Genomic DNA, 17,277 nt, shown 5'->3' with positions numbered 1-17,277 from the left:
CTCGTGATGAAGGTCTGTCAGCTGCACTGGAGCCTTTTCAAGCACAGCAGAAGCGCAGTTTAAAGGCCAGAACGTTAGCATTGTTCTGGTTCAGTTCAGAAATATTGGGGCTTTTTAAAAGTCTCCAAAAAATGTAACCAGTGCCAAGATCCACAACTGGCTGCTTACAGGCACCAATGAGCTGGACTCCAATATAGGCCTGTCGCTAAGTGGCAGAAGAAGAGTCAAGGCTTCTCTCTGTGTGCGACCATCACCTAGGGGAAAGGGGACATTTCCTTGCCAGTCCAGAGGCGATGGGGCATGTCAAGGCCACAGCTACAAGAGGAAGCTGTGGCATTGACATGTATTCAGTATTCTTGCCAGCAAGTTAAAGAAGTATGGGCTGGATGAATGGACTATAAGGTGGATAGAAAGCTGGCTAGATTGTCGGGCTCAATGGGTAGTGATCAATGGCTCCATGTCTAGTTGGCAGCCGGTATCAAGTGGAGTGCCCCAAGGGTCAGTCCTGGGGCCGGTTTTGTTCAATATCTTCATAAATGATCTGGAGGATGGTGTGGATTGCACTCTCAGCAAGTTTGCAGATGACACTAAACTGGGAGGAGAAGTAGATACGCTGGAGGGTAGCAATAGGATACAGAGGGACCTAGACAAATTGGAGGATTGGGCCAAAAGAAATCTGATGAGGTTCAACAAGGACAAGTGCAGAGTCCTGCACTTAGGACGGAAGAATCCAATGCACAGCTACAGACTAGGGACCGAATGGCTCGGCAGCAGTTCTGCAGAAAAGGACCTAGGGGTTACAGTGGACGAGAAGCTGGATATGAGTCAACAGTGTGCCCTTGTTGCCAAGAAGGCCAATGGCATTTTGGGATGTATAAGTAGGTGCGTTGCCAGCAGATCAAGGGACGTGATCGTTCCCTCTATTCGACATTGGTGAGGCCTCATCTGGAGTACTGTGTCCAGTTTTGGGCCCCACACTACAAGAAGGATGTAGAAAAATTGGAAAGAGTGCAGCAGAGGGCAACAAAAATGATTAGGGGACTGGAACACATGAGTTATGAGGAGAGGCTGACGGAACTGGGGATGTTTAGTCTACGGAAGAGAAGAATGAGGGGGGATTTGATAGCTGCTTTCAACTACCAGAAAGGGGGTTCCAAAGAGGATGGCTCTAGACTGTTCTCAGTGGTGGCTGATGACAGAACAAGTAGTAATGGTCTCAAGTTGCAGTGGGGGAGGTTTAGGTTGGATATTAGGAAAAACTTTTTCACGACGAGGGTGGTGAAACACTGGAATGCGTTACCTAGGGAGGTGGTGGAATCTTCTTCCTTAGAAGTTTTTAAGGTCAGCCTTGACAAAGCCCTGGCTGGGATGATTTAATTGGGGATTGGTCCTGCTTTGAGCAGGGGGTTGGACTAGATGACGTCCTGAGGTCCCTTCCAACCCTGATATTCTATGATTCTATGAAGGATGGTCCAGCAGTTAGAGCATTAGCCTAGGACTTGGAAGCCCCAAGTTTAATTCCCTGCTCAACCACAGACTCCCTGGTGACCTTGGGCAAGTCCCTTAGTCTCTCTGTGCCTCAGTTCCCCGTCTGTACAATGGAGATAATAGCCCTGCCCTAAGTCTCAGGGGTTTGGGGAGGCGCTCAGATACTTTGGTAATGGGGACCATATAAGTACCTTAGCTATCTAGATAGACAGACAGGTATTTACAGAAGGGAGGGGACCTGCTGCCCATTTCTGCCTTTCCCCCCATTCTGTTAGTACTTGTAACCTACCACCATGTTCCTCCTAAAGTGCCTAGAGGTGCTGCCTGCGGTGGTGCCAGATGCTTCTGCGGGAGACACAGCCAGTGTGTCCAAAGAGCTCGCAATCCCCCTCTAGCTACACACCAGATCCAACCAATGGGCCAGCTGGTCTCTTGTCCCACCTCCAGCAGTGGCTATCTCTGATGCTTCAGGAAAAAGTGCCCTTACTCCATGCAGTCCTGTGATTCCTTCCCACCTCTTGTGTCGATTACTAGACGCCCTGCCGAATGAGGTTTGAGTACCTTTTCTTAGCACATCACTGCAAATGTCAGTGCTGATGACAAAAGCAATCCATTCTTTTTTTTTTTAAATCCAGCAATTGACTCTTTCTGTGACTCTCACATGCAAATTCCCTGCCTCTTAAAGGGGCCACCCCACTGACTTGTTTTAAAAGCACCAACTCTGTTTTTTCTATTGCAAACTAGTGTATATGCACTAGAGAGACCAGAAGCAGGACGCTGGACCAGCATGCCCCTTGCACTGGAAGATCAGATCCAGAGATGAATTTGTGTGTCTGTAAGAAGCACCTCAAATGTCAGTGAAGTCTGGATTTGGATCTGATTCTGGATCCAAACTTGGTGACTTGGGTCCAGCTCTACTTTGTAAGCAAGGTGTTTTTTTACAACCATCAGTCTGGTGAGCCTACCCACCTAACCCCCGTTTATATACCCACAGGCACAGACACACACAGGGACAAAGATAAAGCTTAGCACTAATACTGCATTGCCCAACAATAGACCTCAAAGCCTTCTGGATGGGGAACACCCTTCATCTTCCCCACATTTCAAATGGAGAGACTGAGGCAGGGAAAAGCTGCTGGCCTAAGGTCACATAGGAAGCCAGTGGCACAGCTGGGCTGCACAACCCACCTCCTGACTCCCAGCTCTGTGTCCCACCCATCCACTGCCACGCTGCCTTCTGATTGCACAATAGTGGAGCGGAGTCTGGAGTGACAGTGCTGTGGGGGAGAGAGGGTGAACTAACATCCTGTGTGTGACCCATGAGTGGCCTGAGTGGGCCACTTCCTACTTGTTCATTAGACAATCCAGAGCGCCTCCCCCCAAATGCAGATCAGCGATGAACATGATGCTCGCATGTCTGTTCAGAGCGCAATTCATTGAGAGGGAGTCTCTGCTATAAATAAACGTGTGCGCAGAATGCAGAGGTGATGCTGAAGCTGGAGAGTCAGATAAAAGGGAAGCTGTCTTCTGCATGCTGGAAATTAACATTCCTGTGCCACCCCGCTCCGTGCTGCTGCTGAGCCTCTTAGGAACCACAGCTGCCACCCACCCCAGCACAACCTGTCAGCCCTAAAATCAAACAGGACGCACCAGGCACCACGCTGTAACTTCCTTTTAATAATACATCACAGGAGAGTTGGTTCAGCAGCCCTCTTCTATTCTTCCACCGCCTCATTATAGCCTTACTCCGCTTGCCCCATTTAGAAACGGAGTGCCAATTAATGCAGCGCTAATCAGCTGGGGAAGAGAGACGAATAGCCCGGACCCCCTCCCCTCCTCATCCCGCCACCTGTCCTCTGCTTCCCCATGCTGATCTAGGAGAAGGAAGGCGATGAGGCGATGTTACCTGGGGAGAAGCCCACAGGAGGCCCCGTCCTGAACCTCAGCTGCCTTGGCTTCAATGGGCTGGATATGCAGCACTGGGCAGTGACTTTGTGCGTCCGTGTAGTGAGGTGTGTGCACATGGGCTGGGTGCCCTGTGCTGGCTCCCCGTGCTGCAGGGGAATGTGTGTTTGGGGGGGGGGGAGGGGGGTGTGTGCTGCAGTCCAGCACAGCCGCCTCCCTGCAGTTCAACACGGTTTGCATTGTTCTTGACTGGTAGGGGCTGGACGGGCAGTTCGGGGAGTGGGAAATCTGTTCTCAGTGACTGCGCTCCTCAGAGAGAACCTGCTCCAAAGCCCCCTGGAATAAATGGGAGGCTTTCCACTGACATCAGTGGGACCTGGATAGGGTCCATAGTGAATGGCCAGGACAGACTAACCCCAGATCGCTCAGTCTTTACTGCTCTTCAATGGCTAGGCTAGGGGACAACACAGCATTCCCTCCCCCTTCCCAGAGGCGGCTTCCTCCTTTCAGTGGGCTGAAGGGACAATATCAGTGCCCTGTACTTGTAGGTGGGGGGCAGGGGAGGAGAGGGAGACCAGGAGGAAAGATTCGCCCCAGAGTGAAAGAGCCGCTTGGTGGCCTCTGCCTTGGGCCAGGGTGCTGCATGGCACACGGTACCTGAAGGAGCTCGGAGTCATCTGTGCTGTACTGGCTGGACTCGGTCTCTGAGTGCTCGGCACACCACTGCAGCTCGCTGAAGCAGCTGGCAGAGTCAAAGTCACTGGCGTCCAACGGGGACAGGTCAATCTCAGGGAAATCAGAGTAAAGGTGCTCCTCGCCAGACACCTCATACTGTGAAGAGACAAGAGGGGGTGAGCCCAGCCATCCTCTCCTCCACCTGCCAGCGCCAGAAAAGCCTGATACAGCAGCCAAAGCCCAGGGTCTCATAAAATGCCTGTCTGTTACATGCGGGTTGAGTTGCACCTGACTCAGGGTACCGAAACGTTGCCCAACCATGGGCCGCATTGGCAACTTACCAGGAGCCCAAAAACCAAACCACATCTGCTTAAAATGAGCAGATTTCAACAGACTTCAACTTGAATGTAGAGATGTGGCCTGCAGACTTCAGCTCCCAGCATGCACTGCTCCATCTCTAGTCAAGGGCCTGATATAATCACAGAGCATTGCACACTGGGAGCTGTAGTATTGATGCGCTACCCCCAATATTAAAGTTGAGAGCAGCAGAGGGAAGCATTACTGAGTATTATGGGTCATATTTACCCCAGGAGCAGCTTACTGGCATATGGCCAAGTTTGGAACAATTCCATGGCAGTGAGGTAGCACAGGGGATTCTCTTCATTGTGAACTTTGCCACTCAATTGGGAGTGCCCACATCATTTCAAGTTCACATCAGAAACTTTGGAAAGTTGCCCTACAAGGCTGCAATTCAAAAACTGCCACAAAACTGTGTTCCAGTATCCATGTGTCAGAAGCTCCAGCTCAGGATCTGCCAGTGTCACAACGGGGTGCTTTTGCAGGGAATACCTTGGTCTCCTCTAGCGAGCACAAGCTCAAAACCATACAGGCCAGATGCTGGCAAAGCAGCAGTCTACGCTCTTCAGGGAAACTTAAGCCACTCCAGCCTTTGGTGACATCCTGCAGACAGCCAGGGCTAATCCCACTGCCCTGATAAGTCAGCAACTAGAGAGGAGAGCAAGAGGCTTACAGGGCACATGAGACAGCCCTGCTCTGGGCAAGACTTCTGAGTGGGTGGTTTCACAGCTAGACAAGCCAGCCCTTCCGTCTCCCAAACCCATCTTCTGGCCCCTCTGCTCTTCCACATCCTCCCACCTGTCATGTGATTTAAACTCTGTAACCCCAGCCATCACTGTATCACCTCCAAATTATCCAACCTCCAGTGACAATCCTGTCGAGTCAGTTTCACATTCCCCCTGCGGCTGAATCACTGAGGAAGGCAACACAGACTCTTAATTCCCCATCTCTCTTTCCATTGTGTCCAACGCAGCACACGCGCACACACACACACACACACACACACTCTCAAAAAACCTAGTGTAGAGAGGAATCAATTCCTGGCGCACCCAGGCCAATTTAAGCTCTAGGAACAGAGCTAAAAATATCCATGTAATCACGAAAAGCAGCTGAGACCTGCCCCGTTTCCACCTCCTTCCCGATGGCTGCCTTGCTGCAAAGCCACACGGCTCTCTGAGGGGCAGAACATATGACTGCGTTACACACCGGCACCATGGACGCAAAAGTGGCCAAGGGCAAGGCCCCCACTGACATTATGCCAATGCCCTGCCAACCAGAGAGCATGGGTATGTGAAAGGTACTGGCTGTGGGGGCCAGGAATGAATGTGAAGGGGGGGATTTGTTTAAAGCAAAAAGTGATCCCCAGGCAAATGCTAATTTGAAAGTGTGTCGAACAGTTTGGATGTCTGAGTCAATGTGCTCTAATTATTGAGTACAGAGAGGAGTCTCTTCATTCCTGACCCTCTTCTGTTCCAGCTGCAACACATACACACACACAGAGCCCCAGACAGGGTCCTGTTCCCACTGAGGTTGCCCAAAAGCCTGGCTGGCTAATACAGGGTTGGTTTGAAATTAGCACTTCATTTGACAGCCCTGAAGGCTGAAGGCCTCATCTCTGCACACAGAGCACGCATAGCCCCCTAGTGGAAAGCTAAGAGTCCCACACACACTGCCCATGCAAACAGGTCTGCCCCCTACACTGGGGTGAGTGTCTGTCAGACTCCATGGCCCATTCATACTCTGATCCTGCCTCTTCTAAAGTCGAGGGCCCAACTCCCACTGACTTCAACGGAGCAGGCTCTCAGTTCTTCCCTTCTGAGCCAAGGTCAACAACTCCTTTCATGTCACTCACAACAAGTCATTAATTGGTTAATAGTTTGTCTGCCTCTACTAATGGCCGGGGCAGGATTTGAATCTGGAGGCGAAAGGTGTGACACAATTCTTGCTGTTACTGGCCAATTCGTGGGTGTTTTCTGATGAACGGGGAAGCAAGTTTATTTATATAGTGACTGCATTTCAGATCAGACAAACATTTGAGCATCCGAGAGGCTGTGAAGAGAGAAAAAACATCCCAGGAGCTGCATTAAAGTGCCCTAAATAATCTTTTCAGGATTCAACAAGTGGAAGTAAAATAGACTTCACAAGAAGTTACAGGAATGGAATAGACAGTTCACTCGGTTTTTTTTGTTTTGTTTTTTTTAATTGGGATTATCTGGGATAACTGGTCTAGTTTCCTGAGACTCAGGGAATGGGACTGTGTGTCCTGTCCCTATTTTCCAGGCTGGTTTAGGACACTGTTCCACAAGCAGTGAACATTAAGCCCCCCAGCTTCCTTCTCTCTTTATCAACACCACCCTCGGGGAAGGTGAAAGGAAGGGCAACTTGTCTGGAGGGTACTTGCAAGGCGAGGCAACCACGAGGAGCATTCTGAGTGGGTTTCATGTGTCTGGGAGCTGAGGCACCAGAGCCTTACAGAGAGACAGACCCTCACCAAGCACTATAACAAGGCTCTAAGTACTTTCATACAGCTGCACTCATCCTGCTCAACACAGGGCAAAATTCCAACAAGCAGCAGCGAACCTGGTTTCAAACAAGCAATGGCTCTGAAAGCATGTTCTCCATCGTCTTTCCCACTGGCAAGGCTGCATTACAATGTGTGTTTCTGTATGTAGGAAGCACACTCATGTCAAAGGATCCCAGAAGTTTTTTACAGTTACAGGGCCAACATCTACTTGCCTTGCCACCCCAGTGGCGCCAATAAGTCTGATTCAAGCAAGTAAGGCAAACAGGATCGGGCCCATTGCTAGATCTCTGGAATGCACCATCGCATCAAGAGGGACAGCCAAGTGCCAGAAGCAAACTGCATAAGAGAATGGGAAGGAGAAATGCTGACAAGGACACCAGGGCAAACCCATGAAGGGCTGCAGGATCTTTCAAGTTTACCCAGGCCTGCCGGGGCTTTGGCTTTTAACTCCTCACCCGGCCGGCGTCCCATGCTGTAAATGGCCCAAATTCATTTAGAAGGACGAAGAGTCAAGTCAAACCTGTGAGTCCAGGGAATCGGAGGATTTCAAACCAGAAGCTTCAGATTTCCCCTAAGCCAACCCCTTGTAGACATACAGGGATACGGTTTCCTGCCTTTATCCTCCCCTTTCTGCATCTGCTCTCGAATGGATATGGGTTAGCTCTGGGGCACTGGTGCCCTTTGGGCCTTCAGATTCCCCCATCACCTGTTACAGTGTGGTCCTGATTTCCTTCCGTGTTTCTTGTGTCTATCCCCAAAAATGTCTATTTCCAGCAATTGCTCTGGCTCCCTCTGTCCCCCAATTCTTCCCATGGGAACAGAGGCAACGGTTTTTATTTTTAGAAATCCCCGTTTTAGATATATTTTCAATTTAAAAAGCAACAGTCTGATTCTCCTGTTCCCTTTGATATGCCACAAGGAAAAAGATCCTGGTGTTGAGATCACAAGGAGCAGCTGACACCTGCACTTGGGACATCTTTTGATCGTCTCTACAGATGCGACACGTACCCATTCCTAACAGAGCAGTGTAAAAATAAACTCCTGCAACCTAATGCCTCCTTGGAATGCTGAGCTGCCCAGCTGGCACTCGGAGGGGGCAGGGGGAGAGAATGAAATCAGTGTCTTGGTACTGCCATGCTGCTGCTTGAGGGACTGGCCAGCTCAGGCTAATAGGAACCACAATAACTTCGCATCCAGCTCAGGTTGGTAGTGGCCAAAAGTCATCCCCGTCTGACTGCTGGATGGAGGGACCCCATATGTGAAAAGTGGGGAGAGCCTTAGTTCAGTTCCTAGCAGATGGACGGCACAAACCACCACCACAGCTAGCGCCTTGGCTGGCAATCGCCACATGGAAGCCAAGGACTGAATGAGCTCCCAGCTGTGACACCCTATTATCCAGGCCACACTTGAGGTGGGGTAGAAAGAAGATAGCGCTGCCAGTGTGGTATCAGCTCTGTCAAGGAAGAACTTGTCTCCAGGGGATTTATCAATCCCAGCACTTTTGCCCAGCACAAAGTTCACTTCAGCAATGAGGAAAGAATCCCATGTTGGCTGCCTGCCATGGAGAAATAGAATAAAGGCACTTGGCAGGAGGGCAGGTGATAGTATTTTCAATTCTTCCCCTCCCCCTACCCTAGTCAGGGGTAGGGGAATGGTAGGTAGGACTTGGCTATGCTGGGTCTGCTGACCATGGAGACTGGATCTGGGCTGGTCCAGCTTTCCCTTTTCCCACTCTGTGCCTTTCCTGCTGGCTTGGGGAGGAACAAACTTTGTTCTAATTTCACTCAGGAGTTTATAGGGAAAACAGCCCGTTGGTTCTTGGTGTGTGGCCAGCAAACACCCATGGAGAGAGATATGAAAATTCTGAGCCATCTGTCACTCGAGACAACTGATTCGTGTCCACTGGAGCTCAGCAAAGTTCAGAGACTTGCCCAGGGGATTTGAGAATCAACCGATCACCACTCCAGATCCATGGGGAAAACCCACCTGACTTCAGTGGGACTGGGAACCCATGCACAGTGGGATTCACTTCATTTTGGAAATTACTCCAGATTCTTACAACCCTCTGGGAATGGGGGTAACAGCCAGCGGGAGTGCTCACAAGGCTGCCATTTTCAGCACTGTGTAGGTATCACGAGGGCAGTAACCACATGACCACAAAGGTGGAGAGGTGAAGGCAGAAGCAAAACTTCAAAGGTAACTCAGAAATATATACGTTGGTGTTTCCATTTCTCACCTAATAGAGGGGTTTTGAGGGGGGAGGGTTGGCTTTGTGCTTGTCAAATTCAAGATCATATAGGATGACCCTAGCCATGATTGACTGGCACGTGAGGATCAAGGCTACCGCAGAGCACCCAGCAGCCTGTCAAGAATACCAGACATGCAATTTCGGTGGCTTACATGACAGTGACTTTAAGATGGCTTCCATGGCTTTCCTGAAATCATGAGTTTCCTGCACGCTCCTTTCAGGGAGAAAAGATCTCAGTTATTGACTAAAGTAGGACAGAGAAGCTGCCGACAGTCGGATACGCATTGCAAAGAGCTTTACTTCAACAGAGACTCTGGTTACCGGATGGATAGAGCACTGAAACTATTATTAATTTACTGTTAAGCACCAGGAGCAGGCTCCCTGCTGTGAGGAGCTTATAACTTAAATAGACGACACAGAATGCCCTGGCAGACACAGAGGCAGCCTCTGTCCTAGGGCATTTTGTGTTTGTTTTTTTAATTTTTACCAGTGGGTAACAGCCCACGAGGGCCCCCTCTATCTGCAGCAGAGAGCCAAGCTCTTCTTTTACCCCACCAGCCTGCTCCAGGGAACAGCTAATGCCACACACAGACAAACAATTCAAATAGTGGATTCACAATGAAGGAAGTGTTTTCCCTTCTTTCAGAATTAAATGTGGACTTATACGTGGACTTGGGCTCCACAGACTGAGGTGGGCTCCAGGGAAGGATTTCAAAACCAGAGTTCTGCTGCACGAGTGCCCCTTATGTGCATGACCCAGAGAGCATGCCCACGCCTCCTTTGAGGCTGTGACATATGAACTGCCCGGGGCTTAGCCGGTATTATCTTTAAAGAGAGATGAATGAAGAGAGGCTCATGCGTCCAAGGCCAGGACAGAGCCGGTTCTAGAACTAGAGAGGTAGACGTTTCTTTCCATTTCTCAGGGGAGCCAAATAAAGAGTGTGGGCTGGATGCCCAGCTGATGTAAACTGACACAGCTCCGCTGACGCCAAAGGAAGATCTGGCCCTCACTTTTAATTATTTGGGTAATATCTCTCTCTAGCCGGTGATTCCCTCTGACCCCTTCCCTCTCCACCCCCCGCCCCCATGTGCACTCTGGTGCTGAACTGTCTAAGAAACTAGCTAGTGCCAACTATCCTATTGGCTTCCTAGAACCAGGGCAGGAGGAGAAGCCAGTGGCGAGGTTAGTTCCCCGCCTGGCAGCACTCATCAGCACAGCCCGCCAGCAGCAATTTTGAATGTTGTTAAAGAGAAAAACAATATTTGACATAATTGCTGTGGGCTGTTACAACAGAGAGAACAGGGCTGGGAAATGCAGCCTGCGCTGCTCTGACAGGCCAAGTTACTTGATTGCTGAATTCTCTGGCTTGTGGCAGACATGCCCCTTTGATAAGGGCTATGCCCCAAGAAGTCCCTGATTCAGCAGAGCTTTGACCCAAACTCTACTCTGGTTACAACGGGAAGAGTAGGTCGCAGTTCTCTTCGCAATCCTGGACACAGGGCTGGAACAGGACATTTATCTGGAAAGCCCGAAGTCTCTGAATGTTCTCCTTCTGGAGCTGTTTAACCCACGTGTTAGCATGTGGGAGGCCTTTTCTCAAAAGCTAAGTGAAGTGTCTCCCTGAGACCAACTGCAATTCAAATATTGGATTAACAAGGGATTGGATTAACAGTGTTTTCCCTTCTTTCAAAACTAAATGTGAACTTGGGCTCTTCAGATTAGGCAGCTCCACAAAGGCCTCCCTCTTATTTGGAGTGTGCTAGGCTTCGGGCCTATATCCAGGGGCTTTGAATGTGCTGGCTCCTTCAAACCAGGCTGGGATCAGTAAGAAAAACTGGGCCTGCAGCCTCCTTGCTACAGCTCAGGAGGGACCTCTATCAGAGGCAGGAAGCCTAGCTCATTTCTACCCCATCAGCCAGCTCCAGGGAACAGTTGATGGCACATGCTCAGAGGATATAACTTGGCCTTTGCCTGCAAGGCTTAGAGTTGAATGGAGGTGGAGGGGAAGCAGGGAGTCCAGCCATCTGGAAGCAAATCATAGAATCATAGAATATCAGGGTTGGAAGGGACCTCAGGAGGCCATCTAGTCCAACCCCCTGCTCAAAGCAGGACCGATCCCTGATTAAATCATCCCAGCCAGGGCTTTGTCAAGCCTGACCTTAAAAACTTCTAGGGAAGCAGATTCCACCACCTCCCTAGGTAACGCATTCCAGTGTTTCACCACCCTCATAGTGAAAAAGTTTTTCCTAATATACAACCCAAATCTCCCCCACTGCAGCTCGAGACCATTACTCCTTGTTCTGTCATCTGCTACCACTGAGAACAGTCTAGAGCCATCCTCTTTGGAACCCCCTTTCAGGTAGTTGAAAGCAGCTAGCAAATCCCCCCTCATTCTTCTCTTCTGAAGACTAAACATCCCCAGTCTCCCCAGCCTCTCCTCATAAGTCATGTGTTCCAGTCCCCCAATCATTCCTGTTGCCCTCCGCTGGACTCCCTCCAATTTCTCCACATCCTTCTTGTAGTGTGGGGCCCAAAACTGGACACAGAACTCCAGATGAGGCCTCACCAGTGTCGAATAGAGGGGAACGATCACGTCCCTCGATCTGCCGGCAATGCCCCTCCTTATACAGCCCAAAATGCCATTGGCCTTCTTGGCAACAAGGGCACACTGCTGACTCATATCCAACTCCTCATCCACTCTAACCCCCAGGTCCTTTTCTGCAGAACTGCTGCCGAGCCATTCGGTCCCTAGTCTGTAGCAGTGCATTGGATTCTTCCGTCCTAAGAGCAGGACTCTGCACTTGTCCTTGTTGAACCTCATCAGATTTCTTTTGGCCCAATCCTCCAATTTGTCTAGGTCCCTCTGTATCCTATTCCTACCCTCCAGCGTATCTACCACTCCTCCCAGTTTAGTGTCATCTGCAAACTTGCTGAGGGTGCAATCCACACCATCCTGCAGCCTTCAAAACAAGCACTTTTTCATTTTACCGAAGGCAGACTGCAGAAGGCAAGCTTTAACCAAGCGCCTCTCCAAGACGGTATCTGCACGCAGGCCCCGGTCTGTAATCTGTGCACTTTCTTGGAAAGAAACACAATTCCCATACTATTTCTACATGATCTCTGAAGAATTGTAACTCTGCTACCACGTGGGCAGCTAAAATAGTGCAGGCCAGCATTTCAGGAACATCGAGCCAGCTGCTCTGCCTGCTGCTGGAACCCACTGGGCAATCAGTGTTGAATTTCTCCCCATGTTAATGCTTACCTGAGCTTTTAGCCTCTGAAAATGCTTACTACCAGGAAAAAAGCCTTGCCTCTCAGAGCGAGGTGTACAAAACAACCATGAGGACAGCTGAATCTATAGTGTATTATTGTCTTCACTGCATTGAGGGATCTAGTGGAACAAGGTGCATGTAAGTCTTGCCTACACTGGGATTTCCTGCTCCCATGTAGCTACCCCGTGTTGATATGCTGCACAAATCCCACTGCACATTAGTTAACTAGTCTGTTAATCTCAATATCATTATAGTTACACTGGTGCAAATTTCCCTAGTCCAGGAAACCCCTAATTCTAGCACCTTAAATCACAGCAAAGTACTTTGCAGTACAGCTCAAAGTGCTCTGGGTAATCACATGCAAATTGCGCTCAGGTTTAACGAGGCTGCAAAAGTTTAAGCTTCTAAGTCTGCCGCTGCTAAAATGCTGCTGGACTGACTGCAACAGCTTCTCAATAACTTAATCCAGTTTAAGCCTCGAAGGCCAGATTTACATTGTCATTTGCATAAATGTCCCCAGGATGCTTTGCAATAGGCTTGTCATTCAAACGCCGCTTTGCGGCTCTCTAGGCAAGAAAAAGGAAGAAAAGTGACCATACCCTGGAGAGGCTGTAGGAAGCAATAACCCCAGCCAGAAACAAGCAGCCATCTACTCACAAAGAGCTGCGGCTTCTGCGGTGACTCATCCCACCCCGTACAGAGCCGTCCTCTCATGACTAAGTACCTACTTGAAGCATTAAGAGAGAAATATACATTAGCACTCAGGAGAGAGCCCCAAATTAGCCAGTAGTGTTTTAGTTGGGTCACAAACTGACACAAGGTGACCAAATACACGGACTGCGCAGGGCTCCTTCAGTGACGCACTCAGAGCCCAAGGGCTGGAAACAGCACCGGAAGGGTTGCACACACGGGTGCAGGGTAATGTCTGTGTGTCTGAAAGGCAGGTTAGCTTTGGCCCCACTCTGGATTGTTTCTAAAAAGGACAGAAAATCCTTGTGCAGGGGTTTTGGCGAGAGCCGTCTGGGCTTACCAGGGAAATCCGTAAATACCGACAGTTTAAAATGCGGATTACGGACATCCAGGGAGACAGACACAGAGATTGTTTCACTCTGATGAACTTCTGACCCAGCTGTCGGGATGAGCTCTCGTGTGATGCTTCCAGCCCACATATCTGACCCCAAGATGTGCTGAGTGCCCCACTGGCTGAGATGGGAGCCGCGGGGCCTCCATACCTTCCTAGGGCTGCTCTGCTGAATGGGTTTGCTTTCAAGAAGTAGATGTTTAGCCCTGGTGAAGGTGGGGAGGAAGGGGGCGGGAAGTGACCGGAGTAAGTGTGTGGCTAGTACACTTGGGGATCTGACATGTGCATGCGGCTGCAGGGGTTTGTGCACACAAGGAGTGTGATGAGTCTGGAAACGGGGCCCTTCAATGGACACATTGGGCCAATCTTAGCTCCGGAGTAAGTGTACCCAGTCACTACAGTCAAAGTGAGCCCACGCTCAGACCAGCACTGAACTTGGCCTGATTAGTCTGTACCCCTCCTGAAGGGTTATATCTGAGGCCCACGATCCCTGGGGCAGCAGGGACTGGGAGCTCCACAGAGCTAGCCAGCGTAGCCCGGTGCGGGGGAGCACCTTGTGTCACCCCTGAGTGGCCACCTCTTCCTGGGGCTCAGAGCAGCGTTCGCAGACTAATGTCAGAGCTGGGTCTGTCCTCTCCTCATCCACTGCAGTAAAGAGCCCAGGAGTGTTGGGGAAAAGCTAAGGGCAGCCAAAACAGCCCAGGCCATGTTAGAGCACAACCAAGAGGCACTGTAGGAGTCTGTGGCTTTTGCACATCTAGAATGTGCAAGGTGTCCCAAGCTGGGAATTGAATACGCCCAGCCTCACTGAAGCTGCGTTATAAAAGAGAGGAGCTTGTACTGGGCCACAGCCATATAGACAGGAGAGAAACCTTACTGTCCTCCTTTCCCTCTGTCCAAGGCTTTCCCACCCTTGATGACTTGCACCTTTGCTAGGAGAGAAAGAGCTTGCAAAACCCTCCTAATCCGTTAGAGCAGGGGTTGGCAACGTATGGCACGTGTGCCAAAGATGGCTCACAAACCCATTTTTAATGGCACGTTGCTGCCTGCCAGGTCCCAGCCGCCAGCCCCGCTCAGCCCGCTGCCAAACCCAGGCCGGCAGCTGGCTAAACAGGGCCGGCGGCCGGACCCCGGCAGGCAGCAGCATGCCATTAAAAATCCTGCCTGCCACTCCCCCCCCGCCCCCCAGCTACAGGGGCAGGGTGAAGAAGCTTGGTCCTGCCGGGCGCTGCTCCAGGGCAGGCAAGCTCCCCCTCCCCCGCCTCTTCCTCCAGCCTGCTGGGTTCCTGCCCCTCCTCCTCCTCTCCCTCCCTCCCCCCCACCCCCCCCCATCAGCTGATGGCCCTTAAGAGGGAGGAGGAGAAGCAAGGGAGGGGGAGAAGCAGAGCCAGTGGGGAGGAGGTGGAGAAGAGGTGGGGACGGGGCCTTGGGGAAGGGGGTGGAATCAGGGCATATCCCCTACAGCCCCCTGCCGTGAGCCACTCTGGACCGGGGGTTGGGAGCACCCCCACGACCCTAGCCCACCCCCCCAGCCCTCTGCCCTGACTCCTGCACCCCCCTCACACACACCCAGCCCTCTGCCCTCACCCCTGCACAGCCCAGCCTCCTGCCCTGCCCCTCCATGACCCAGCCTTCTGCCCTGATCCCTGCACCCCCCCACTCCCAAGCCCCCCACCTTGACTCCTGCACCCCCCACACCCTATGCCCAGCCCCCCCACCCCACCCCATGTCCTCCTGACTCTTGCACCCCCCACATTCCCACCCCCAACCTGAGCACCAAACAGGAGCTCCTGAACCCCCCCCCACATTCCCACCTGCACCCCTCGCACCAAATGGGAGCTGCCCTAGTAAGCACTCCACACCCAAACCTCCTACCCCAACCCTGAGTCCCCTCCCTCCTTCTAGCTCCTGGCCAGACCCTTCCCCCCAAGCCTCAGCCTGCTCCTTCACCCCCAACCCTGTGCTCCGTGCACTCCCACCCTCAGCTCAGTGCAGAGAGAGAGGAAGAGAATGGGCTAGAACCAGGGAGAAGGCAGGTACCCACTCTATGTGGGCAGGGCCAGGATCCCAGACGAGCAATGGGCTGAGCAGGGCCGCAGCCGGGACCCTGGCTGGCAGGTGCCAGCGGACTGAACCCCAGACCGGCAGCGGGTCTGGGGTTCTGGCTGCCGGCTCCTTGCCAGCCGGGGTCCCGGCCGCAGGCCCCGCTCAGCCCACTGCTGGCCTAGGTGAAAGGAACCCCAGGCTGGCAGCGGGCTGAGCGGGCCGGTGGCATATGATCAGCATTTTAATTTAATTTTAAATGAAGCTTCTTAAACATTTTGAAAACCTTGTTTACTTTACATACAACAATAGTTTAGTTATATAATATATAAACTTACAGAGAGAGACCTTCTAGAAAACGTTAAAATGTATTACTGGCACGCAAAACCTTAAATTAAAAGTGAATAAATGAAGACTCGGCACACCACTTCTGACAGGTTGCTGACCCCTGCGTTAGAGAGAAGTGATTTCAGCCCTACCTAACTGAAGGCCTCTCTCACATGTCCAGAGCCCCACACTTGCCAGCCCCCATCAGCCAGTCCAGGGAAAAGCTGCTTTCAGCAGAATTCTGCCGGGCTTCCATGGACTGCTGCCATCTTCAGGGTTCCTGGGCTGTGAGCCTTGTTATCATCAGCCACCCCAAGTGGGATTCAGGCCCAGGCCTCCTCCTCCTCCCTGGCTCCAGAAAAGGGGCCATCGTTTGGCAAGGACACAGCTGTCCCACCCCTGCACCCTTCTCTGCTTGAGTCAGAATATGGTGTTGGGAAGTGGGGGGTGGAGGAGAGGAGTGACTGGTGCAGGGTAGCCCTGGAGATGGAAAAGTAAGTTATAAATACATGTAAATAGGGAGAGAAGGCACCCGGCCGGAGCCATGAAGGTCATCGCGGCATGTGCCTGCAGATAAGTAAAGCCCCGCGATGGCATTTGACAAAATGTCATTCCGAATGGGTAGCCGTGGTGTCGGATTGTGTCTTTTGTCAGGCTGCCCCTCTTGACGGCGGGATATTTATAGCTGAAGTCTCAAACACCAAGGGCAGTCATTCCTCCTGGAGAGGCAGCGATAGGAGCCGGAGACCCAGCCTGCACCACTCGCAAACATAAATATTTGACGCGGGGGGTCGGGGGGAGGAGGCAGCAGGAATGCTGCCCTGCTGGGCTCCGGAAAGAAGAGATGGGTTCCCTTGGTGTGGAGCGAGCCCACCGCTGAGGGCTTCCGCTATGCCCCTCTCCTGGCAGAATGCAAACCTGCCAACTGGAGACTGGGCCAGGAGCCCCCATGGGGTTTTGATCTGTAAATGCGAGAGGCCGGTGAGCAGGGAGCTCTCTCATTAGGCCTGCACTAAGTTCCCACCCTCCAGCCAAGAAGGGACATGAAAGGAGAGGCTCAAAGCAACGAAAGTGGTGGTGCAGGAAGCACAGTGTGAGAGGAGAGGATGCTAACTCCCACGCACACATGGATCTTCTTGCCCTTAGGCTAATGTGGAAGGAGCAGCCAGAATTCCCAGCTTCCTATATTTACATACAGGGATTTCCAGGATCAGACTTCCCTGTTAGAATCTGGGGAGTTTGGGCCCGTGCATTTTCACTGTTTTTAATTAAATAATAATTTATTTCAAAGATTCAAATTGCTTACCAGGAAAAATACTACCACATTATGTAGGGCCTACGCAAATACATGATAAT

At 51.4% G+C, this 17,277-nt stretch overlaps 1 protein-coding gene across 2 annotated transcripts in view; it reads right to left on the bottom strand.

Moving 5' to 3' along the window:
- The window catches only part of PPARGC1B (PPARG coactivator 1 beta), a 94,820-nt gene that overhangs the window by 26,904 nt on the left and 50,639 nt on the right, over positions 1-17,277 (bottom strand). For both annotated transcript variants that reach the window (XM_048861471.2, XM_048861470.2), the window contains exon 2: positions 4,051-4,224. In XM_048861471.2, coding sequence (XP_048717428.2) covers positions 4,051-4,224 — 174 coding nt within the window. The remainder of the gene's footprint in view (positions 1-4,050; positions 4,225-17,277) is intronic.

The sequence above is a fragment of the Caretta caretta genome, chromosome 8, assembly GCF_965140235.1.
Source record: "Caretta caretta isolate rCarCar2 chromosome 8, rCarCar1.hap1, whole genome shotgun sequence".
In the NCBI taxonomy this organism is placed as follows: Eukaryota; Metazoa; Chordata; order Testudines; family Cheloniidae; genus Caretta; species Caretta caretta.
Note: the sequence above shows the minus strand (reverse complement) of the source record. Positions and strands in the feature narration are given on the sequence as shown.